A 26,948-nucleotide genomic window follows, 5' to 3' on the forward strand; every position below is an offset into this window, starting at 1 on the left:
ATATTCTAGGTAGCACGAGTACCAGGTCAACCTGATGGCATGTAATCATCATCACACATGGACAACAGCAATGCCAACGGCATAGCCAAGTCACTGCCTACTGCAAAACACAGTCATGCTAAAAAATAGGATAGTGGTATCTACCTGTGAGTGCCTAAAATACTCTCTACCATATTAATATTTACCAGCAATTGCGTTAATTTATGAATGAACCTATCACAAGCGTTCGAATTTTAAGTTTTTATTGCTTGGATGGGTGGACGAGCTCACAGCCCACTCTCGTAGACACCTACAACGTAAATGCGCCACCCATCTTGAGATATAAGTTCTAAGGTCTCAGTATAGTTACAACGGCTGCCCCACCCTTCAAACCGAAACGCATTACTGCTTCACGGCAGAAATAGGCAGGGTGGTGGTACCTATCCGTGTGGACTCTCAAGGTCCTACCACCAGTAATTACGCAAGTTATAATTTTTATTATACGATTTTATTCCTTAGCCGTGGAAGTCAATCGTGAACATTTGTTAAGTACCTATTTAATTACAAAAATTGGTTGGAAATTAAATATTTATATCTGACTTTTAATTGGTGTTTAAAAATAGCAATCCAATTATCATTTAAATGAATTTGTGCATGTTTTTGAGACAACTGTACAGTATAATTTATAATTCGAACAAGTTTATTATTTGGAAATGTAATGAGCAGTTAATATATTTGGTTGGCATGTGTTTTGAGAAATAAGTAAATAGTACTCAATTTACAATTTTATTTAAAATAATGACTCTATTAACACAATATTCGTGACGATAAGCAAATAGCCAACGTAGCCGTATTTCGTTCAACATGGGAATAATAAATAGAGGAGGAAATAATAAATCTATCAAAAGATGTGTGGTTTGGTCGAATGGAATATCGTGATTGGAAACAACATTCTGGAAATTAGTTTACTGGACGACGTTATTATAGTCGCGTCTGATGTTTTATTGATAGCTCAAAAATAATATCTAATGTTAGAAACCATTGCTGGTTTTGTTCCACCAATATTCTTGTTTTGTCCGCCAAGTAACCGTGCGTTCCGATCTGAACAGTGGAAAAGACGTAGTATTTGTTGGTTCAGATAATCACTTGATTCCCAAATGAACCGACTAAATAAATATATTTACTGTATTGGGCTTTATTATTCCTCTGTTTTGTAAGTCTGGTTTTTGCGATTGAAATTACGGATTTCTTTCAGTAAGGCCTAATACTGAACATGTTGTGGTAATTTATTTTATTACAGCGGAAGCTGATACGCCGTCCGCGAATTTTCGATTCGGTCCAATTGATATTCATTGACTATGTTGCGACAAAGATGAATGAGTATGTCTTCTATAATAAATACATATAACTTTATGATGACAAAATAAAGTTATTTATTTTCTGAGGATTTTTTATTTTGATCTTAAAGGTTTCACAGTTTTGTGTTCCGAATCCTGATCATGCAGGAGCCAGTCACCTTCGACGCCCTAGACACGTCCTTACGGATCCATCAGATCCAATAACCTTTGTATTACACGTCTTCAGCGCTAACACTAGGAGTAGGCTTAGGAACCCCGGTAACCGTACTCGTCGAAATCGACAAAGAGGTCGACGTACAACCTAACCCATGCATCAGCCCGCTGAGTTTCTCGCCGGATCTTCTCAGTGGGTCGCGATTCCGATCCGGTAGTAGATTCATTCGCGAAGCAATTGCTCTTGAGTTGTTAGGTCTCCTTCGGAGGCGCTCGGACAGTTGTTAGCAAATCCCACCCCTCCTGGCTGAGCCTTTGCTCGCCCACATGTCCTGGTGAAACTGGAAAGGCCTCCGGGACACCAGTAATCAAGATATCATAGAAAAAAAAAATGTTTTGTGTTGTACAAACTTTGTATCGGGATGTATTCAAGATCGTATTGCATTCGAGGTTTCGAATATTTTATAAATATTTTCTGAACACCTTTACAAATTGTAATTTCATAAGTTTTGCTATATGGAAATTATATAAGTGATTGGAAAATATAATTCTAGGTCTAGCCGAAAGCTTTTAATTCTGTTAGTTTGTGGTGTGAAAATCAATGGCTATCCGCAGATATAAAGTGGAAGTATTCGCCATGTTTTAATACGATTATTCTAAACTACAAAACGCTTTACGCTAAGACTAGGGAGGTTTTTTTTATTGCCCTTGTAGGCAGGCGAGCACACGGCCCACCTGCGTAACACGGTGAGCGGTTACCGTCGCCCATGGACTTCAGAAATGCGGGGGGCAGAACTAAGCCGCTGCCTACCGATAATAGGAATCGCTTAGAAAGATGAATGTTACCGAAGAGAGAGCTATTACTATAATATTATAGAATAACTGAAAGAGCTCTGAAGAAGTAGCTAGTGGTTGCTGCTGTCGACGTATCGGATATGGTATAGAATATTGTCAATATAGGATATTCTGAGTACATTTCATGATAATAAAATGAATTGGAATGATATAATGCCGCCATGTTTTTTTATATAACGACCGTCGTTTTGATGGCGTTTAGAAATAATATTTCCAGGAAATGCAACATCAATCTAAGTCCGCATTGTGGCATGTAAAACCAGACCAATATACAAACCGGAGTGGTTTTACAATCGTAAATAACATTATCGTCGGTAGTAAAACCAGATTTTTTATTGCTTTAGGCAAGATTTTGTCCGTGTTATTGCGATACCCTCAGTTGTATCAAAGCTGTTATTGTAAGTGGATTTTCTGGGCTCTCTTTTTTATTTTCACGAGCGAACGAATGAATTTCGGATCTTTTATCATGTGCGTATTCGTTTTTGATGTTGTAATACAGTGTTTGTAATGGGTAGTCGATATGCTCACACATATCAGACCGAGGTGATTTAGCAGGATTTAGCATTTGGCTCTGCATTTTCGGTTGTACGAAATTGAAGTCTAAAGAAAGTTCACGATTTTAGTCTGTCTGGCTACTTATGTAGAGGATATACAAAATGACCCGGCATACCTTTTCCGAATTTAGTAATAGATTCTCATTTCATTTTCCTACCCAGCTTTTCCACTTTTCTATATAAAGTTCTTGTGGAATTTTGCCACGAAGTAATCATGCTCTCCGTTTAGAGGATTGGATAGCCGTTATTCCATTACAAATAGGACTTTGAGCTCATGCCTGTAATTTCTCGTTCCGGTATATCTTATATATCTCAAGACAAAATGTTTCATCCATTTGTGTTAGTAAAAAGGTCCTTGTATCTAAGTCTGTGAGTGAATTATTGTCATCATCACAAGTTTCAATAGGAGTCGTTATGAATTTAATAGGACTGATCAATTATTTTTACTAAATTAGTAGATTAATTGTGATACCAAGTAACTTACCTATGTTCTATAGCGCTGATACTATAGGTTCCTTGTCTGAAGAAATCACAGATTTATCTGCAAACATGTACATATTTAAACAGTCTTCGTTGGGACTCGGGTTGCTTTCAGGTTTTTCATCTGGACTAATATTATCTACGGCTTCTTCGTCGTATCCTTTCAGTTTATCATTGAATTCTATTTTATATCTAACTGAAGGTATCTTATTTATAGTTGATGTTAAGAGGGACTCCTGTACCGTGTCATTGCCGTTGCAAGTTTTTTCTGATCTGTACATTCCGGTACGATCGGATTGATTAAATTTTCTCTTAGATTTCTTTGTAACGAAAGCACCCAAACATGGAAGTATTTGCTTGAATTCTTTTCTGAAGTTTTCGTTGAGCCAAGCATAGAGGAATGGATTGTAACACGTGGAAGACATGGCAATAAAATGTGCCAAGAAAAATACTAGCATGTAATACTTCCAGATCTCAGTCAAAGAGTAAAAGTCAGTACTCATGTTGATGAGATTCAATGGTAACCAGGAAAGACCGAATATTGCTACCATTGCTATCAACATTCTGTTAGTTCTTCTCTTTCGTTCTCTTTCCGCATCTTCTTTTTTACTATTTTTACTTCCTGGTCGAGATTTCAATCGGTCGTTCAACTTAATGCTAACACACGTGTAACAGAATGCCATTACTATGAAAGGTATCACGAATTGCATAATAGTGGTAATAGCCCCAAACGCTTTTCGTATATGATCTGAAGGCCACTTCTCTTCACAGTAAATGTCTGTGAGAGACATGTAGTAGCCATATGGAAAAGTAACTAATAATGCGAAGAACCAAATGAAAATAATTAATCCTAAACAAGTTTTAATCTTCATTCTAGGTTTAAATGGGTAAATGATAACAAAAAACCTATCTATGGCTATTGATGTTAAAGTTAACGTGGAAATATAAACGCTGCAACCTTGCGCGTAAGGCATGATGTGGCATAACAAACTGCCGAACACCCATCTCGCCAGGAACGTGTAAAGAGGAGTAAACGGTACAGCAAACACACAGAGCAAAATGTCCGATAACGCTAAGTTCGTGATAAAGAGATTAGTGACTGTTTGCATTGCCCGATTTCTTATGACGGCATAGCATACTAGCGCATTCCCGAATATTCCTACTGCGAAGATTATAGTGTACGCAACACAGAAGGCTGCCTGAACTCCTTTATACTCGATAAGGTCGCTGAAAGATGCGTTTACATTATCATTAGAATGGTTAACAGTGATTGATGTTCCATTGTATGCTGTTGTGTCGTTAGACGTCCATGTTTCGGTCGGCATAGTTTTGAAGTCTTCTTAACTCGGTACTGTGAACGTGGCTGGTTTACTCTTATCATATTTAAATTGAATTGTAGTTTTTATGTTTTTATTTGGTATCCGTTTAAAGCATATCATAGCTTATTTGTGGTTAAATTGTATTTCAATTTTATTCTCGTAGATTTTCATACATTATATCATGCTCCTTCTTTATTAGACGACATGCTATCTCCGTTTGTTGAATTTACCTGGAACAAATGAAGAGTATTATTATAGATCTACAAAATATAAACGAGAACACTAATTGACACATTTATAATTATACGAAATTGTTTTTTATCGAATATTTTGTCCGTTTTCCTTAAGTTTCTATCGAAAGCAAAGTTGTTCAGAATCAACTCATCTGGATTAATGACTTATCCGTAAAAGATTTAGAACGGTCATTAACCATTTTGCTTGGGAGCGCTTTTTTAGAAGGTGTAATTATACGTTTGCTTAGTAAAGGATAAACGTATAAAAGTATGGATCATATATATGACATAGAAATCTAATAAGATTTTAATTTTCCGGAAAACAGAAAAAGTATCATTTTTGTTGACTAAAAACTAGTAATAAGATTTATCCAGAAGCCAAACATATTGTTTGGAATACATTACACTTTGAATTGATGATCCTCTTGGCTTTATGAATATGCATGGCATCATTCCAAGCTGGTGCGACTCAGCTCTTAACTATCAGAATTTGTAGGCATCTGTTTTGTTTCTTCATGAAATGGACTCGAATAAAAATTAAAATGCGATGTGATATAGATCTGTCATGATTAACCGCGCTTTTCTATGAGATTGAAATCCTGCCTAATATATGATAGAGATAAATATATTTAAATGGTGATCCGATGGTGCAGTAGTTAGCGTCCCTGAATGTTACGCCGAGGGTCGTGGGTTCGATTTCCACATCGGGCAAACATTCGTGTGATGTTCGGTTTCTTTGCTCTTTGAGTGCTTATTATCTATATAATATGTTATTTAGTCTCATATAAGTACCCATAACCGAGTCTTCGGAACCCATAATACAAAGAATCCTAATTTGAGGCCGGATGAACGTGCGTAATTTGTTCCAGTTTTTATATTTTTATTGTTATTATAATAGTTAGGAATATAAAAAAAACGCGCACGAATTCATCAAGATAATTTATTTGAAAATTTTGAAAATTTTTATTCGAATTCATATTGTTAAATACTGTTACATATTGTTAGGTTGCTATTTTCCCATTCATGTTGGTATTATCAATATCTTCTTATTTGTAAGTCAATGGGAGGGTCATTAATTTTGATGTCGATTTGCCTTCTGTTCCTATTGTAAGTCTGAATTTGAAAAGTTCTAGTTGACGTCAAACAGGCGATCAATCATAAAAATGTAAGATAAATCAAACTACAATGTCCGACATGATCCGATCTCATCTAATTACATTTGTGTCAGAAGCAGATTTATTTGGTAATAAATTTTCAATATATTTCGCCGATGGGAAGTTTGACAATGATCGAGCCTATGATGTTCAAAATTCGATAAGGCGACCTTTTAAAACAAGCATTTGCTTACTTTCGGTATATTTTGTTGTATATCTTTTTTCTTATATATCTTTCTACTTCAACATATATTTCTTCTTATCCGGAGCGTGTGATTGTTTTGCAACATAAATGGGTAGGTGGGTAATACGAGCCCGCACGTCTCGCATCACGTTAATGGGGAAGTAATGTACATATAATTCGTTGACTGATGGCCTGACTAGATACACTGAGTCAATGATCGCATTCTGGTAGCTGCCGTGAAGCAGGGAAACATAATCAACTGGTTTGGCTTTGAATGTCAGTTTGTTGACTTAGCTACTACTGACTTTGATGCGAACGCGAATCTATACTATTATATAAATCTACAGTGGTTTTTACGGATGTTTCGTTACTACTGAACCATGCATCGGATTGACTTGAAACTTGGTATCCATGTAGAAAATAAATGTACTTAAAGGATAGGCTAATATGAGTGTTGGACTCCCTAACAATAATGGCAATAAATACATAATAATGTTAATTTTAAATGCCTAGCGAAGCGGGTGAGTACGGCTAGTTTAGTTTAATTGCGTCATAGCCCTATGCGATCATGTTACAATATATTTTCTATTGTCTTGCAGAAGTATTTTTTAATCACTTAAAATTTAATGTTAACATTTATTGTAAGTTAAAATATTTATTTGATTTATTACTTTTTATTCGTTAGAAGGGCAAAAAAGCTTTTTTCTTATCGTAAACTCAACGTTACTGTAAACTTCGTTCGTTCGATCCCGACTTATCAAGAATCCATTCTAACAACGGTCGAACAATAGAGTGATTTATTACTACTAGTGTTTCTTTTTTTCAGAAAACTTATGATTAAATGAAATTCTTGTTCTGTTTTCTGTTGAATTAATCGAGAAATTTAAAGGAAGAATTTCGAAAGCCATTTCTTATTTTCAGTTTTCTAAATCTAAACGTGTTATTTAGCTTTTTAACATCAAAATAGTCTGTGCAAATCGTCCTTGAGTTTAGTTTAAATTTGTTTTCATTGCTTTCCACTGATTGCTTTTTCATCGAAACAACAATTTACTGGCTACGAATTTCCATTACGTATCGGTAAATTGCTATCATTAAGTTCCAGGTTCATTTATAAAACATTCCTCTCTCCATTCACTCTGATACATACATACGTAATGCGGAGTAATGATTTTGTAAGAACAAATGTTCCTGCCTACGCTTCGGTACAATTTATTTGAGTGCATAAATTATCCAGCCTTTTAGTCGACTACGCAAAGAAAGGTAATGACTGAGTAATAGCTTTGTAAGTCCAACCGGGAAACTAGCTGTGGCTATTTTTTGTTCGAAATTTCGGGGACCAAATACGTACTGAATCCGAATTGTTGGGTTGTACCTACAGAGTTTGCGCTTGGAATTTTCGTTCAAACAGATTATTTTATAAAAGGAACGGTATTTAATGAGTATCATTACTTTATCCGTACAGGGCCTATAATTTATCATCAGAAAAAAATCTTACTAATATTGTTGATGTGAATTTCAGTTATTCTTAATGATTTCTTCCTATGAGTGAACTTTATCTTAGAAATTGCCGTTTAGGTAGTATACGGAAATTTAAAGTCATTTATTTAAATATTTTTTAAATATATCACTCAAAATATGCACCTATAGCATCCATGCATTTTTGCCAGCTTTTCAATGCCTTTTTGAAGGAGTCCGGTACATAGGAGACGTGATGAGTTTATATGAAAAATTTTATGTCTATTTTCTAGTCTTTGTAAATACTTTATAAATATAATGTGTATTATGTATACAACTAATTTAAGTAATTGGAAATGTTTGATATATGTGACGTATTTTGTGTGTGTAAATAGTACTTAATTAAAACTTATTTTAGAATTAAGTATTTCACTAAATGTGTACTCAGTAAAATTCATATTTACATGTTCGTGAACTTATTCACTGTGTCATTATTAACGAGTATTTTAATGAATATAACATCTAGTTTATATCTAGTCTGTGGAATATATTTCAATGTAATGCGTAGTTCATATTTTTAAGGTAGTCTGTAATCCTTGAAAATACATGAGTTTTTTGTTGTTACTTTTGTAATTCATATTTAAAGTTGATTTGGTGCGAACGTTGAAGCCTGCTGATAACTTAGCGGTAGATTGGGTATAATTAGCTTCCAGTGTCGCCATTAATTTATCGTTATTGGCTTTAGTTTTCGGGCGATCATGGGGTTCATTTTTAATATCATAATTTCCATATCGGACGCGTTCAAATCAATAACGAATGGTGCGTTCGTTTCTAGTGTTCACTCCGTACACGTCATTAATGTTGTGCATTGCTACCGCGACGGAACTCGTATTCTATAATCTATACTAATATACTAATACTAATATACTAATACTAATATACTAATAATATTATAAAGAGGAAAGATTTGTTTGTTTGTTTGTATTGAATAGGCTCCAAAACTACTGAACCGATCTGAAAAATTCTTTCACTGTTTGGAAGCTACACTATTCCCGAGTGACATAGGCTATAATCTTTTTTGAAAAAAGTTAGGGATCCTTACTAAAACTCCAATAATTTAACCCAAGGTGTATAAAAATTACATAAATATTTTTTACATCGCCTGCCCTGCGAAAACTATTGATGATAGAATAAAATAATGTACTGCGACTTTGTAGAACACATTATTATTTACAAAAAGTGTCGCGACAGCATGTGTCTAACTATTATAGTTATGCCGCAATAAGTGTTCTTTTATTTCAAAAAATAAAACCACGTCAAATATCATAGAATTTTTTGTTGACCCGAGCGGAGCCGGAGCGGGCCGCTAGTTATTCATATTCTTATAATGTCCATATTAATGAAAAATACACAAATGCAGCGAAAACAAAACACTAATAAATAAACACATTTAATGACTCAATTTGAAAATAGACTTCCATGTTTTCCAAATAAAATTCATTTGAATTTAGAATTTATTGCAACCTATACATAAATAACATTTCAAATGACCAGTAACGTAAAGGTTACTTGTAGATAATACTATTAAGCCATCCTTGGTTATTAGCTCCAGCTAAAAATAGCACAATAGGAGCTAATCCTGCGAAAAAAAAACGTAAATAACTCTTTTAAGATAAACACTCTTAAAATATAATATAATGTCTTAAGAATTTGTTTATCTTGAGAAATGTTTGCTCAGGAACTCGTTAAAGAGATCTGAATAGAATCCGGTTAATGGAGTGTCGTCAAACATCCCGTGTTTTCATGTTATTTTTTTTTTAAATTGATTTCAAAACGGATTTATGTTGAAATTGACCTCATTTTTATTTGGTTTGCTTATACAATGTATACGACGTATGCGTTTAGATTTCGAGAAATTAATTTATGTTGATGAATAATTTATAATAGTGTGATATAGGTTTGAAACAGGGACAAGTTGGAGCGTGCCAATGTAAAATAGGAAGGAGGTACATACATATCGATGGGCAGGACATATAGTTCGTATGGAGTAGACCAGAATGCCAAGACAACTACTTTATGGCTTTACTGGTGGTAAGACCTCTTGTGAGTCCGCGCGGTTAGGTATCACCACCCTGCCTATTTCTGCCGTGAAAGAGTAATGCGTTTCGGTTTGAAGGGTGGGGTAGCCGTTGTAACTATATTTGAGACCTTAGAACTTATATCTCAAGGTGGGTGGCGCATTTGCGTTGTAGATCGGCTCCAGTAACCACAAAACCACCAGTAAACACCAGGTGGAGCTCGTCCATCCATCTCAGCAATAAATAAAAAATCAGAGGGCCGCAGAAGTGGCGGCTGGCCCAAACTCCGATGGTTAGATGGCGTAGGGCACGACCTCAAAGCTATCGGTACCAGGAACTGGAAGGAGAAAGCCCTGAACAGAGCAGTTTGGAGAGACATACCGGACCAGGCTAAGACCCACCCTGGGCTATGAGGCCTAAGATGATGATGATGACATACATGGTCACATATCGAGGAGTGAAAGGCTATTTAGTTTAAGCGACATTTGCCTTAATACACTAAATTTATCTTTGTTAAATCTAAGTCTAAATTAAAGGTGCGTTTTATTTGATTCTACCATCAACAGTTAAATGTTTTTAATTGAACTTCGATTTAGTTATTATTCAAATAGCTGAAGAAGGTTTTTTGGTTAGATATTTTTTCTAAATTTCAAACTTTAAATGGCTCCCCGTAAAGGTCCAAAAATGTCGCCTTTCACCTGTCGATATAATTGTAGGTAATGATCGGGGTTGACTCTGCGAACAGCACGACTGTGATCTTCCGAAGTGGCCCTCAACGTGAATCTTTACGTAAACTCAGTCCGATCTCGGAACTTCGGGCTCAAAGATCAAAAAAAAATACTAGCGGTCGGTGTGATAGATATTGTAAGTAGTTTGTTATTTTTAGCATAATGATTTTTTGAATCAACTTCATAATCGTTACACACACAGTTGATGTAAAATTGCCGAAACCATAGCCAAATTGAATCAAATCAAGCCATAATTAAATGGAATTGAATTTATTTACTGTAACGGTTTTAGATATTTTATTCTAATGAACAGAGAGCGTATATTTACCTTTAATATTAGCAGAACGAATGAAATAGCACAAGCAGTAGTTAAAACTTCAAAATTCAAGAGTGAAGAGTCTTTATGATTAGTAATTTTAGGCTGACGCAGTCCGTTACGTGTAGAATTGGAAAATAGTACACATTTAAGTCTTTGTAATAAAAAATCGAATCAAAAATTATTACCCTTTGTATTTATACATGTATTATACTAGATCAGCAGTCAATTATTTATTTTATTACATCAATAAAGGTTAATGATAATTGCATGATAAGTTTTAGATCAAACAAAAATCACCTTCGTCATTTTTACGTAGTGAATAAACATTTATTGTAGACTCATGCTATGTGACGTACTAATGATACTGTAAACTTTACTAATATCTGATAAAGTTGAACAATAATAATCAAAATTTATTTCATACTAAAACAAAATTAAATCCAATAAGATATCGGTTGATTTTCTTTTCTTATCAAAATCAATAACACATAATGTGTGCTAGAGAAGTCAAGAATACAGCAATGTCATAATTCAGGCGCTTGTCCTAGTTCAGTTACACACAGTAGTTTTTATTATCTGTAGTTTTTATACTTATTTTAAGGGGGGACGTAGAGGGGGAAGAGGTCGACCGAAGAAGACGTGGATGGAGTGTGTGAATGACGATATGAGAGAGAGGAGCGAGTGTTGAGATGACGGCTGATAGAAGAGAATGAAAGAGAAAAATTAGCTACGCCGACCCCACCTAGTGGGATAAGGTAGAGAGAAAGAAGAAGACTTATTTTAAGTAGTTAATATTTACATCGCACAATGAACCTTCAACGCTGTTGTTTTTATGATATTCCAAATGATATATTCAGACTAGCATGCTGTACATTGTTAACAGGTAATTGTACTGAAACTTTGAATGAATACTTTCGATCATTAAAATTAATTCGCGTATTTAATTTTTGGTCAACAAAAATAGTGATCCATCTGAATTTTGAAAGTAAAATTAAAACCTGTTCATATATAAAGAGGGGGTCATCAGCCTTTCACTTTCATATTGCACACGAAAAATTCCAATAGCTTCAATTATCACGCCATTCAAGCAATAAAACTTTTAATAAAAACGAATATTAAGATAATATAATAATCAAATTTTGTCGTAAAGTCCTCATAGAAACGAGAATGATAAAAAGATTACGTTTTCAACATTATTTATGACGGTGCATTTAAACGATTAATTTTCACGAGCACGAGAATTCACAGTGCAAATATTACGACGTCTCTTGTGACTTTGTGGTGTTACTTCGTAGGTACACGAACAATATATTATTGTTGGTAATTATTCATTTACAACGTTTTGTTTTAGTATTATAACGATTATAACGCATTTCAAACTAACAGATTAAAAAAAAAAGATGTGTGGTGTCGTGGGACACCGGATAGGAACGAAGTTCCTTATTATAAAAATATTAATTTTAAGTTCTATTCGAGGTATAAAGAAAATAATTATTCGGGTATACATTTTTATTATGATTTTTTTTATTGATAAAAATATTCGCAAGGGTCAACCACTTCGCAGTGCATTGGAGCAGCCTCGCTCTGAGGGAACCACGTGCATGATTACGGTATTCTCTACGCCAGGTAAGTAGGACTTAGCAAGAGAAATATGAGAACATCTATCAACTGTGTAACATCTCGTCACCGCGATTCAGGAATTGTTGAATTTACGTGCAGCGACATCTGTTGATAACAAACTAAATAGAAAAAATCTTACGTTACGGACGTTTTTTCCCGGTTAGGGTACCTCTCCGCATCGTCCCATAAGGAACTTCGTTCCAAAATATAATGACAAATACAAAAATTTCATGCATCTGTGTGTGTAAATAGCTTTTTTAGATTAATTCCATTTGTGTGGACGAAAATTTTGGCTGTCTCTTTGCTCAGATTGCATTGGAATCACATCCATATCCAAATCAGATAGTCGAAATGTTGTGTTTAGCTATGGTATAATTTAACAAAATCGAAAATTGTTTCGACAAAATCCGTTCAAAAAGCCAACTCGAATACCAGTCAAGTCCCTTTATACGATCTTCTAGAACCTACTAGAAAATATAGGTAGATCATCAGTAAATGCATTTAATATTGACATTAAAGAATTTAAGGGACACGTTTTAGTTGTTAGTCTATCTTTTAGAATGCCATTTCTACGACATTATGTTGCAAAAGAAATATTCACATAGTAATATTGAGCACTTCGAAAGACCAATTTCTACATTCGATTCAAGATATAGCTCACCTTATCACATAAAATTCTATTTTCTGAACACCCTGCAAACGATTGTTTTCAATACTTCAAATAGTGTAAGTTGGATCGTTCCAAATCGTTCGAGAAATTCGTAGGATCAATAAAAAAGATGGGCCCATTTTTTTTCGATATCGTTTAGTAAGATGCCTAAAGGATGGTTTTATTTATTCTTCTGGTTTGTTTGAAATGGAAAGAGGGTAAGTGAATACCACTTGTTTGAGCGATAAAAGAAATTATCGTGGAATATACCAGTATATCGTTATTGTATTTATAAAGTTTTTTTTTTATTGCTATGGGCCGTTGCTTTGTTGAGTGTAAAAACACTTAATAGAGCATTGGCCCACTCACGGCCCACTTTATGTTAAGTGGATATCGGAGGCTATACACCACAACCTTAATGGCGCCACAATGATATGAGGTCGAAGTTCAGTTGTAACTAGATGTTTGTGATGTAGTAGATGTCTATGGGCTCCGGTAACCACTTAACGCCAGGTGGGCTGTGAGCTCGTCCACACTTCTATGCAATTAAAAAAAATGTGTGACGGCTGCGGAAATGGGAAAGGTGGTAGTGATAAGAAAATTACTATTACTATATAATGATATTATATTCCGAAAGCGAAATAAGAAAAAGAAAAAAAGAACCTGGAGCATTTTAGAGGGTTTGTGATCACGGACGATTAAGGTTTTATTTTTAAGAATGTCAATTTTATTCTAATTATTTATTTTTACGTATTTACTAGGTATTCAACGCGATTTGCCCAGCCTTAAATTTATAATACAGAAAGAATTAAGCACGTTGCATTTATGTACTGAAATAAAGAATTGCTCGTGTCAATCAATCTCTGTTCTATAAACTTGTACTTGTTAATAGTCGATTTGTAGATTTATTAGTGCGCAAAATCACAATTTACAAACGATCACGAACCAACAAAACCTCTCAGATCGTTTGGAGCTTCTGGGTCTGCGGAGGGACTTCGGTTCCCTCTGTATTTTGTACCGTATGTTCCATGGGGAGTGCTCTGAGGAATTGTTCGAGATGATACCAGCATCTCGTTTTTACCATCGCACCGCCCGCCACCGGAGTAGAGTTCATCCATACTACCTGGAGCCACTGCGGTCATCCACAGTGCGTTTCCAGAGATCTCTTTTGCCACGTACCATCCGGCTATGGAATGAGCTCCCCTCCACGGTGTTTCCCGAGCGCTATGACATGTCCTTCTTCAAACGAGGCTTGTGGAGAGTATTAAGCGGTAGGCAGCGGCTTGGCTCTGCCCCTGGCATTGCTGAAGTCCATGGGCGACGGTAACCACTCACCATCAGGTGGGCCGTATGCCCGTCTGCCTACAAAGGCAATAAAAAATAAAAAAACACTGTTATATTTGCCATAACATAGATACCCGTCGTAGGCCGTGTCGTTTGTGATAACCATCAAATATAATTATCTAGGTTGATTTAATACCTTTGTGCAAAATTCATCCGGATCCGTTTTGTGACCTTTACTTGATAAAGAAACAAATATCCAAATATACAACCTTTCACATTTATAACATTAGTATAGATACTACTACATTTTAAAGAGAGGGCAAAAGTTAATATCGTAGCCACATTAGCGAGTTCTCACTTGCTAAATATCGTAGAAACATTAGCGAGTTCTCACTTGCTAAATATCGTAGAAACATTAACGAGTTCTCACTTGCTAAACATACATTTCAAACGGCTATAATTCAAACTGAAAACACGATTTGAAAGGAATTTCGTGTTATCAACATTCTCAATGTTCCAATTGGTTCTGTGAAGTTGTCTTAGTTAACTCAACTTGCTACGTAATTATTAGTTACTCATTGACAGTAAGTATTGTCTTGACAAGCTTTAACCCTGCATGAGTGTAATAATTAAAATAGTTTGGTAGACTTATTTTGAACCAACCATTGTTGTACAAAACTAATATAAGGTTAACATATGAAAATTCTGGAATAACTATGGTGATATATCTTTGTTTATTTTATATTGCTTAGATCGGTGGACGAGCTCAAAGCTCACCTGGTGTTAAGTGGTTACTGGAGTCCAGAGACATTTAAAACGTAAAAACGCCACCCACCTTGAGATATAAGTTCTAAGGTTCTAGTTACAACGGCTGCCCCACCCTTCAAACCAAAATTACCGCATTACTGTTTCACGGCTTAAATATGCAGGGTGGTGGTACCTACCCGTGCGGACTCATAAGAGGTCCTAACACCAGTAATTACGCAAATTACAATTTTGCGGGTTTGATTTTTATTACACGGTGTTATTCCTTCACCGTGAAAGTCAATCGTGAACATTTGTTAAGTACGTATTTCATTAGAAAAATTGGTACCCGTCTGCGGGATTCGAACACCGGTGCATCGTTAGATACGAGTGCATTGGACGTCTTAACCTTTAGGCCACGACGACTTCGATTTTATATATAACGACTATATAAATACTTATATTTTTTAGAAGAGTAACTTGTTCAAGTCGGTATGCTTAATATAAAGATTAATATAAGAGAGACTTAAAGAAAGAGAAATAACGGGGTTGGGGCTACAAGAATTTGGAAGGGAGAAGATAAGAAAGAAATGCCGCTGTTTAGCACACAGGACATCCTTCATGCCTCGTTTAGGTCAAGTTCTCGATGGACTATGTAACGCTTGACCTTGGCGTGACCTTGAAGAGTGACTTCGGCTGCTATGTCCCCTCATCACTATAATTAATTCTTTGGAAATATTTTGTGGTTCAATTTCACCGTATCATCTCCGATGTTTCGGTTTGTAGAAAATATTATTTTGGTATTAGATAAAATAGATCGATAAGTAAGCACACAATCATTCAAGTCGTTTTCCACACGCACCTTGAAAGTTTTTACAATATTAACTAGCGACCCGCCCTCGCTTCGCTTCAGAAACTGTAATTTATTATTGATTTTTCCACTATTTAATGGATGTTATTATACACATAAACCTTCCTCTTCAATCACTCTATCTATTAAAAAAACCGCATCAAAATCCGTTGCGTAGTTTTAAAGATTTAACCATACATAGGGATATAGGGACAGAGAAAGCGACTTTATTTTATACTATGTAGTGATATATTATAGAATATTAAATAAATCCAGTTAACAAGCTATTGAGAGAATTTTCGAACGTAATTAAAAATATTCTTGTGTAATTTTATCCCTTGAATATAATTAATGTGAGTATTTGAAGTAGTTATCTCGTTTTGAATTTTAAATTACCGCTGCACGCGCGATGTTTTCAGACACCGATTTATTCACTGTCATCTTTGATCTATTTTTAATTATGTTTACGTTCTTTCAAACTTTTACGATCGCGAGTTCCTATTACGTTATTTAAAATAAAATAAACAGAACATTTTAAGTTGTTTGAATCTGCGTCGTACATGAGGTGAGTTTGGCTGACGCAATAGCAATCATCCTGTTAGATATATTAAGCGATTATTTTCTTCTTTTAATTTCGTCATCAGCCATATCTATATAATTTAAATTGATAAAACAGAAGAGATACGAAACATTTTTCTCTGTTTCATAGCCGAATATTTTCTTTTTTCTTTTATGTATTTCATAGTTATTGAAAAGTTTCAATATTCTTCTAACTGACTATATCATCTTTTAAAATGTCATTAGTACAATAAGAGAGGAAATGTAATAATACATTAAAGAAATCTAATCTTGAGGTGTTAGTGAGCGAAAGTGGGGCGTTTGCAACTAATTTGGCAATCATTAGGCCTTTATAAACTATAGTGAGTTTTCGGTGTGCTTTTACTGTCTTGTTTACAGTCTTCATAACACAGGAGAAATCAATCAACCAACCAATAATGTCGGTATCAATAAATGTATAAACGTTCTATGTAAGAAGTGAGAGAAAAACTACTGTCGATTCAACTGGAGTGTACATAAGTATCACATTTCATATGTAATCTTCAGAACCAGAGTTACCAAAGTCATTTTCCAAGAGACTGGCAGAGTAATTGGATGAGCTGGAACACCACAGGAAGATGCCTCTTGTATATATTACCCGTCTAATCTACAAACTATCCAACATACGGGAGTATGGAATATGGAAATTAGATCTCAATTGCAAACGCACATAAGCATAAACTTGACAATGCAAACCCTGCCTAAATACTTACCTAACTTCGTTTGAAGAACGCCATATGTTTCTGAAAAAACATCACAGTTAATCCACCGTGTAAAAATTTAATGAAGTTTAGTTTAGTGAAGAAGATTTTTTTATTGCTAAACTAATTATGAAATATATAATTTTATGACAATTATCAAGATCTTAATAGATAGAAATCGATCTTAATAATAGAAATTATCAAGACCTTATAAGAGTGAAAATATTATGCTGGCATCAACGTCGAACCTCCAAGCTTTAGTTTATGCCTGTCTCGAATCGATATGGTACAGGTACATGATTCACTTGTGTGCAAAATCTTGCTATAGAATAATGTTCTAGAAACCGCTTATGTCAAAAACGAAACAATGGTACCCAAAGAATAGAAAGTATTAAATGAGAGGCTAATTTAAATAAGAATTTGTTAAGTCTCGGCACTTAGAAATGGCAATCGAATCTCGAATGAGCGGCGGGATCTCACTGAAGCCTTACGAAGTAATTCAAATTTTATTAGTTAATACAAATTTATTCTAACGTGCCTGCCTACTCGAGTTCCAAGCTAAAGTGGTTCGGGTTTCTGAGGTTCAATATTTGGCCATTATGTTCAGTAGAGTGGAGGCTAATGATTTTTATTTGCTCTCAATGAAAGTATCTTTATTTTTATTACTGCGCTGCATTAACGAAATAAGATTAAAAAGATGATGATTATTTCACTACATGTCTAATTTTAGATCCTTGACTATTTATATGTAGATGCCATAATCTTTGAACGTGATTTTCATTCCTTTGAAAACATCGGATGGATTTAAAACTTATTAAGGACCGATGACAATACAATAATCCTCACTAATTTTTATAATAAAATTAGTTTTTTTTCTTAAACATCCTATTTATTTCTGAAGTTATATTCAATTATTTTCTACTTTTTAATTGAGGTAACTGCAAGGCCGTGTTTTTTTTTCACGGTTAGAGGTAAAATGATAGTTTACTTTGACATTTAAAAACAACGTTTAGCTAACTCGTAATATAATTACATTTATCAATTACGAGCATATTACCTTAATACCTTAAAGTACATATAAGTATAGTAAAAAAATATTAGGCTTCTGAAAAAGATTCAAACGCACTCGTTAATTCAGTTCAAATAAAGGGTAACAAAAAACAACATTTTACCGAAACGTAAACAAGTTACCAAAGCAATAAAGTTGCCTGAAATGTGACTTCGTAAACTAGAAAAGGAGTCTTATTTTCGGAGCGTTAAAGGTGTATTTAAATTTACAAAGTCACTTTTTTAAATCACTCTTTCCGGCCGTTTTAAATAAGGGTCCTTTATGCCTCGGACGGACAAGAGTTAATTTAGGCGGCTGATTTAAAATTACTCTCTTGTGAAGGTGAAGGGTTGTTATGAAGAAACAGTCTTATTGTTGTTGCTTTATTTAACTGGACGGGGTTTTTCGTTTATTATATTTTTACGAAGATTTTTATTTTCACTAAAAATAAGTTTATTAAATTGTTTTAATTTATGGTTTTTGCAAATATAATTGGTGATTGTTATTAAACCATTACCATTCACGAAAACCTTAAGGGAAGGAACCAAAAACAATGAAGGAGTTACTTATATATTTTTTTATTATACTATATGCAATGTATGCGCAATTGATGCTCAGGATCAGTGGCCTAGTCTAAGCGGAGGTCGATGACGCACGTGCGTTCGGGTAATCGATGCATCTAAACAAATGGGTAAACTGTCTGATATGTTCCCTTCGAGTGAAGCAACTATATCCAGTACTTTTCTTATATGTCCAGAAATATTTATTATAGAAAAATAGACGGTACTTATGAAGTCGTCGTAGCCTAAAGGATAAAACGTCCGGTGCATTCGTATCGAGCGATGCAACGGTGTTCGAATCCCGCAGGCGGGTACCAATTTTTCTAATGAAATACGTACTTAACAAATGTTCACGATTGACTTTCACGGTGAAGGAATAACACCGTGTAATAAAAATCAAACCCGCAAAATTATAATTTGCGTAATTACTGGTGGTAGGATCTCTTATCAGTCCGCACGGGTAGATACTACCACCCTGCCTATTTCGGCCGTGAAACAGTAATGCGGTAATTTTGGTTTGAAGGGTGGGACAGCCGTTGTAACTATACTGAGACCTTAGAAATTATATCTCAAGGTGGGTCATAATTTCTAAGGTCTCAGTATAGCTAAGGTCTCAAGGCGCATTTACGTTGTAAATGTCTATGGGCTCCAATAACTACTTAACACCAGGTGGGCTGTGAGCTCATCCACCAATGTTAGCAATAAAAAAAAATTCAAATGTAAACGAACCACGAGAACTATAAAATTAATTTGCTTTGACATCCACGAGAAAATATGGACTAGTGGTATTGTCAACATCTTATTGCCATTAATTACTCACTGGGGTTAAGCGATTATCTATCACAGTGCGTATCTGAATTGTGAGTAATAATAAATTTTGGTGACAGAATACGATATATTAATAAAGCTAGCAAAGACATACTCGAAAGCCAAGAATGCTTTTGTAGCGAAGCGTAGGTACCTTTGTGCCACACCGGACTATCGCGAAATTCTCAAAGCAAATTAAATCCAAGTGTTGTTTGCGATAACGCACTTTTCATTCTGTCATCGTTAATAAGTACTAAAATATGCTTGAAAATAATTATTTAAAATTGTGTGTAAACTTGTTTAGAAAAACTAAGTCTATGTTTTTATTTTTTATTTTTTATTGCTTAGATGGGTGGACGAGCTCACAACCCACCTGGTGTTAAGTTGTTACTGGAGCCCATAGAAATCTACAACGTAAATGCGCCACCCACCTTGAGATATAAGTGATGATGATTCATCCGACCGATTTCGGCCATGGCGACCACTTTGACTCCTATCCGTCGATTTGGCGCTCGTGCGCTCGAAGATGGCTTATATAGCCTATCTTTGCGGCAAAACTCCTTGCGCATTGAGGGCACGTAAGCACGCCGTTCTCATAATTATAGGTTATGGCAGCAGGTGGGCTAATATAAGTACTAAGGTCTCAAGTATAGTTACAACGACTGCCCCACCCTTCAAGCCGAAACGCATTACTGCTTCACGGTAGAAATAAGCGGGGTGGTGGTTCCTACGCGTGCAGATTCACAAGAGGTCCACCACCAGTAATTACGCAAATTATAATTTAGTAGGTAGTAGGTAGTAGAAACAACAAAACTACGCTATTTTTTTTGTACATAGTGATATTAATGCAACTCAAAATACACCCAAAAAATCGTATGATATATTTTACAGGGTAAGGTTTCCAATAAGACTTTAATTAAAGAAACATTCAGATGTTCTCAACTTTTAAAAGTTCATTCACAAATGCAGAATGTTTTAACATTTTGCAGCTATTCAACTATCATTTATAATTTTGAAGTTATTTCGCTCCAGCCGTTGTGGTGTCATAATGAATGGTTTCTACACTCAGATTATGAATTCGGTCTGAAGGGTGGGGCAGCCCTTGTACTGTAAAATCTGAGACTTTAGAACTCAAGTCTCAAGATGGGTGGTGGCATTTACGTTGTAGGCGTGTATGGGCTCCGGTAGCCACTTAACATCAGGTGGGCCGTGAGCTCGTCGTCCACCCATCTAAGCAATAAAAAAAAATAATAAGTTTCAGTTTGTTTATTTATAGGTATATTGTTTGACTTTTGCTTTATGTACCGAACAGATATAATTTTTTTTGAAATACCAACATACAACTACTGTGTAGCAATAATGCGTCAGAACAGTAATTTATTTCATGTACTTCAACTTTATCTCTCAAGGTGTCGGGCTGTTCCCGTTATAGTTGACGTTATAATGCTCTCAGTAATCTGTGTCTTTTTTGCCAGTTTAGAATGAAAATAAGAGATGTGTGGTGTCGTGGGACATCGGATAGGAACGAAGTTCCTTATTATAAAAATATTTATTGTAAGTTCTATCCGAGATATAAAGAAAATAAAACTGGAGATTTCGAAACAACCTACGGTCATTCGGTAATGTGCGAACTTATTGTGGTACAGTTCATTCTCGGTTGCTTGCATAAGAGTTAGTGTATTGCGCAAACGAACGCTCTGAGATCGTGGTCAATGAATGATAAAAAATATGTTGTTTTTTGTACGTTATTACAAAGTTAAGTCGTACACTGTGTGCATTACTAATAAAAATCTTACGTTACGGACGTTTTTTCCCGATTAGGGTACCCCTCCGCTTCGTCCCATAAGGATCTTCGTTCCAAAAAATACGCAAGATGATTTAAAATGTATGAATTCCTAGAGCCTAATGAGTAAGGCAAATGTCTGAAAGATTAGACAAGTACAAGGTGTCCAGAACGGGTAACGGGTATTTATTTTTGTGCCTTATTTGAAACGGGGCGACGAAAGGGAGCGGGGAGGGGTTCGTGGCGTCCGCCATTTTGTGGAGTTTTAGTCATGACGGACCAGTACTCGGGGAGCAAGATGGGGCCACTTGCCATACCTCAAATGTCTCCATGGAAGTTGTTAATCAATTATTCCCTAATAAAGTCATTTCGCAAAGGGGTAACATCAACTGGCCTCCCAGTAGCCCCGACCTTAGCCCGCTTGACTATTTTGCATGGGGATACCTTAAAAGCAAGGTTTATCAAAATAATCCGACAAACCTAGCCCAATTGAAGCAAAATATCAGGTCAGAAATGGCAGCAATATCGAGAGCTATGTGTTAACGTGTTATCGCTAATTTTCGTTCCCGTTTAGAACAGTGCCAGCAACGTAACTGTCATCATTTGGATAACATCATCTTTTCAAAATAATTTTCCAATTGCTAAACGCTAACAATATACAATATTTTTTAATACTTACAGATAATTTTTGTTTTATTATACTTACAAATACCCGATACCCTTTCTGGATACCCTGTATAACAAATAAATGGAACGACCAGTCGAACAAAATCATATTTTGTATTCACATCATATTTTAATGATGCTAAGCCGTGTTTGTTGTGTAGGTTTAGCAAGAGAATACAAATAGCTAACATCAACCTTCATAGTATTTACTGCTCTCATAGAATGTCATGTAAGATATTTGAGTGAACGAGACATTGAAATGCAAATGTTGCAGCATAACCGCTGCTATTTAATTTCTGTCTGTATATCTATAGTAGATATTCGGCACGTACATTTCGTCACATTATGCACTAAGACAGTTGCATAATACTCAATCTAGATAAAAAGATAAGTTTAAATTTTCAAGGATTTTAAAAAATAATATCTTCTAATACTTACCTACCAGTTTGAAGGGTGGAGCAGCCGCTCAAACTATACTTGAGACCTTAGAACTTATATCTCAAGGTGGGTGGCGCATTTACGTCGTTGATGTCTATGGGCTTCAGTAACCACTTAACATCAGGTGGGCAGTGAGCTCATTCACCCATCTAAGCAATAAAAAAAAACCTAATACTAGAAGATAATCCGTATCTGAATAATCTCTTCAGCAATTACTGATAATCTCGCCATCTGAAAGAGACACTGAGCGCACGATTAATTCACTCGCCACATTTTTTCAGGAGGTTGCGATTTCGGTTGGAAGATGCACAAGTGAGGTATCTGCCGGCATTCTTAGGCAGCTTTAAAGAAATTTTCCAAAAAACTATAAACGAGAAAAAAAAGCTTCAGTCAAGATTAAATAAGATACTTTTTGATGATGACATATCGAATATATTTAATGATGCCTCGTACAATATTTTCGGTTAATGTGTGATGAGCCTTAATAGCCCCTAATTGTTTTGCGTATAACATACGTATATTACGAGACGTGAACTGAGAGCTTTATTGAAGGAGCTCTCAGGTTATTTGCTGACTGACAGAGAGCGTGGAACGGAATTGTTCCAAACATCTCTGTCTTAACATGTAGATTAATGTGTTTCGGAACGACAACAATCCGAACAGGCAGCCGTGATGGATTGTGTTACTTATTAAACATCTAAGAGCTTGTAACGAGTAATTTGGAATCAATTGACCTACAAATACTTGGGGCGGGAAGAGATAAATGACTTCCTGTTTATTAGATTTGCAGACGTTATTACGTTAGTTAACTTGTGAAATTACTGACTCTGTTATGTATGTAAATGAAGCTACGGGCTACAAAAAATTAGAATCAAACTTATTTCATATTACCAAACTTATATGAGTACCTGTAGAATTTTGAAAAGCTGGAGGGGAAGATTTAAATGAAGCTCTCTTGGCCCTTCATTACATTTAAATTTCCCGCGCATTAGTTTCGACTATCATAATAGTATTGTCTATGGGGGAAGCTATGTTCGTTCTAAAATTGGATTTGCTCTCTGGCTTTGGACATTCAAAAATATAACGTGCTTTAATAGGTTAAAAAAAACTTTCAGATTTAAAAAAAAGGTCTAAATATTGAAGCAATAGCTTTCAGTGTTGTTTCTCTTTGCAGGTTCGAAAATAATTATAATAATTGTAAGTGTAGAAATAAGTTAATAAAATAATAATAATAAAAAATTCTTTGCAGAGCAACAACTTGGTTCTTTGTGTCATCACAAAACACATTACATGTATGAAATAATACAACAGTTCTGAAAATTCCTAAATCTTTAAAACCGCTAAACGGATCCCTATCTATAACTTATATCAACATTTGTTAATTGTTAATCAGCAGAATTTATAAAAACACTAGCTGACCCGGCAGACTTCGTAGTGCCTCAATCGATAAATAAAAGACCTAAACTTTTGTTTAAGATAAACTTAAAACAAACAAAAGGAATCCGTCCGACGGGGGACACATCAAAGGAAAAACAAAATTGTTATTTTTATTTAATTCCGAATATTTTTATATTTATCTAACCTTTTAAACCTTCTCTGGACTTCAACAAATAATTCAAGACCAAAATTAGCCAAATCGGTCAAGCCGTTTTCATGTTATGTCGTGACAACGGAAAACGGGTTTCATTTTTATATATATAGATTAATAAACGTCAAGGATTACTTATTACTGTTACTTCAATTATGTTTGGCAGTTTTGTTCTCGCTTCGCCAAAGTCATAGTCATTTGGCACTGGATCTTGTCAGCTGAAGTGTATAACAATATTAAATCAGCTATTTTAAACATTTTCCCTGATCATTGAAATGTATAGAAAGGTTCATCATTATAGTACAATTACAATAGGAGCTTTAGATAATTAGCAGTTCTATGTCTGGTCAGTGGTTTTTAATGATAACCGCCTGTATGGTATTTTTTTTTATTGCTTAGATGGGTGGACGAGCTCACAGCCCACCTGATATTAAGTGGTTACTGGAGCCTATAGACATCTACAACGTAAATGCGCCACCCACTTTGAGATATAAGGTCTCAGTATAGTTAAGGTAAGAAATGAGAAGGTAGGTATGGTATCGGATTCTCATATTACTGCTACCATTTTCCTGTCTGTGATAGTATTTATTGGTCTCACATAGAAAGTAGACAAATATGTGTATATTTAAAGTATTATTATAGGACGGATATAGAGTAGGATCCATTATTGCTTATATATCTACTTAGAAGAAATCAAAGAGATCGTGGGAAGATTTATGAGGACAACTATTGCATTAATTGGGACTTCAAGCTTGCGTCTTAAGACGGGTAGCGCTGTTCATGACGATGCTCTGGAAATCGTTCGATTATTCTAAACAGTTAAACTATGATATATTTTTTTACTTTGTGCCAATTTTCTATTGATTGCATCATCGTGTGCCAGTTAAGAACACAAAATAAAAGTCAACGTAGTATTTTTTTTTTTAAATACTTATAGCATTGGATCTTATTTGTAAATCTCAAGATATTACAAAACGCTTATGGAAATATTCTCATAATCTGTAGATTCTTTATTACGATTTCAGGTCAACGACCAGAACGAAAATAACAACATAAAATGATTCTCAGAATAGATTTTAAAATTTTTGAAGATGCAAAATAATAACTATACCTTTTTAGTTTTCCTACCGTTGCTTACGAGAATTCGATTTCTTATTTCATTAAATACTTTGGTTTTGCGATAAAAGCGCTTAGTGTTAATAAAAACAAAGAAAATCCAGCAGGTTTTAATTCAAACATATCCTCATAATTATGTTTAGGAACATAATGCGTTGAGTTTTTGATGTTTTCGGTAATTAATATATATTATGTAGATACTAAGATTAATAATAAGATTATTTACCATATTATGGAATAAAATTCTAGTATTTAAATAAGTATTTTCAATTACGAGGGGGACTATATGGGTTCTCGTATACATATCTAATATTTATACTGAAATAATAACATACTAAAATATATTCACTTAATCTCTAGGAGAATTGAATCCAATGAATTGTACGAAACTGGTTTTAACCACACCCCAATTATTTTTCTAACCGTCAAACCGACCTTGCGTCTACAATACAAAATAGTCATTAAGAAGATTCCATTCTCAAGTCCAATTCGATGAAACGGCCATTCATATCAATCTGCCATGTGTCGGCAGATGTTCTTTTCATCAGATCAACGACCATAGACTGCCCGGCCTTGCCCTTTAGAAGATGTCAATTGTACTTCTATTAACTACAGTGGTACGAAATTGGACTAAAGAATTAGCATGCTGAAACTCAGCTTTTCTATAAATGTTAAAAGACTTAAAAAAAAAACTTTTCACACCCAAATATTGTCGTAGTTATCTACAGATGTATTTACTGCTATAGACAAGCCTAAAGTCGCAATCGATCATAATCTCATGGGCATGATAATGGTATTGGAACTGATAGATGTTACTCTTTCTTATTTATTGCTCAGATGGGTGGACAGCTCACAGCCCACCTGTTTTTAAGTGGTTACTGGAGCCCATAGACATCTACAACGTAAATGCGCCACTCACCTTGAGATATAAGTTCTAAGGTCTCAGTATAGTTACAACGGCTGCCCTACCCTTCAAACCGAAACGCATTACTGCTTCACGGCAGACGCAACTTCCGTCGAATAGCCAAGTGTGACTATGCCTTGCTATTTTGACCCTTAATGTCATTTTGAGGAAGAGCATAATATATTAGAGTTAAATATTTGTGTTCTATAAAAAAAATGGAAAGAGTTACGTTGTAGACAGAAGGTCAACGAACCACTCGATCCATTGCGGGTGTGCACGTGACAGGTTACGTAGCCATAGTCTGTTTATTGAATAGACTTTCGTGATAGTACTTTTGTTGATTTCGCTTCATCGACGTGAGAATCGAGAAGCTTTTTTATTTAACTTATTTATTGCGTAGATTAGTGCATGAGCTCAAGATCATTCCGGTGTAAAAAGATTGCTGTTGGTCGTAGTCCTAATTTTATTATAGAACGGTTATGTAACATATAATATTTTATTTATTTATTGCTTAGATGGGTGGACGAGCTCACAGCCCACCTGTTTTTAAGTGGTTACTGGAGCCCATAGACATCTACAACGTAAATGCACCATCCTACCTTGAGATAGAAGTTCTAAGGCCTCAAGTATAGTTACAACGGCTGGTCCCACCCTTCAAACCGAAACGCATTACTGCTTCACGGCAAAAATAGGCAGAATAGAATTATATACCCTTATATAACCTTATATGACATATCCTTCTTC

At 35.1% G+C, this 26,948-nt stretch overlaps 1 protein-coding gene and 1 long non-coding RNA gene across 2 annotated transcripts in view; one reads left to right on the top strand and one right to left on the bottom strand.

Moving 5' to 3' along the window:
- The window catches only part of LOC134199732 (uncharacterized), a 29,801-nt gene extending 12,405 nt beyond the window's left edge, over positions 1-17,396 (top strand). The window contains exon 3 of the long non-coding RNA XR_009974347.1: positions 16,954-17,396. This is a non-coding gene — a long non-coding RNA (uncharacterized LOC134199732). The remainder of the gene's footprint in view (positions 1-16,953) is intronic.
- NGR-A10 (neuropeptide receptor A10) overlaps positions 1-26,948 on the bottom strand; it is a gene marked incomplete at its 3' end in the record, with an annotated part of 57,691 nt that overhangs the window by 498 nt on the left and 30,245 nt on the right. The window contains 1 exon segment of the mRNA NM_001134235.1: positions 3,384-4,928. Within this exon segment, the coding sequence (NP_001127707.1) occupies positions 3,391-4,704 (1,314 nt within the window). The 5' untranslated portion in view covers positions 4,705-4,928.

Source organism: Bombyx mori, chromosome 11 (genome assembly GCF_030269925.1).
Source record: "Bombyx mori chromosome 11, ASM3026992v2".
Lineage (NCBI taxonomy): Eukaryota > Metazoa > Arthropoda > Insecta > Lepidoptera > Bombycidae > Bombyx > Bombyx mori.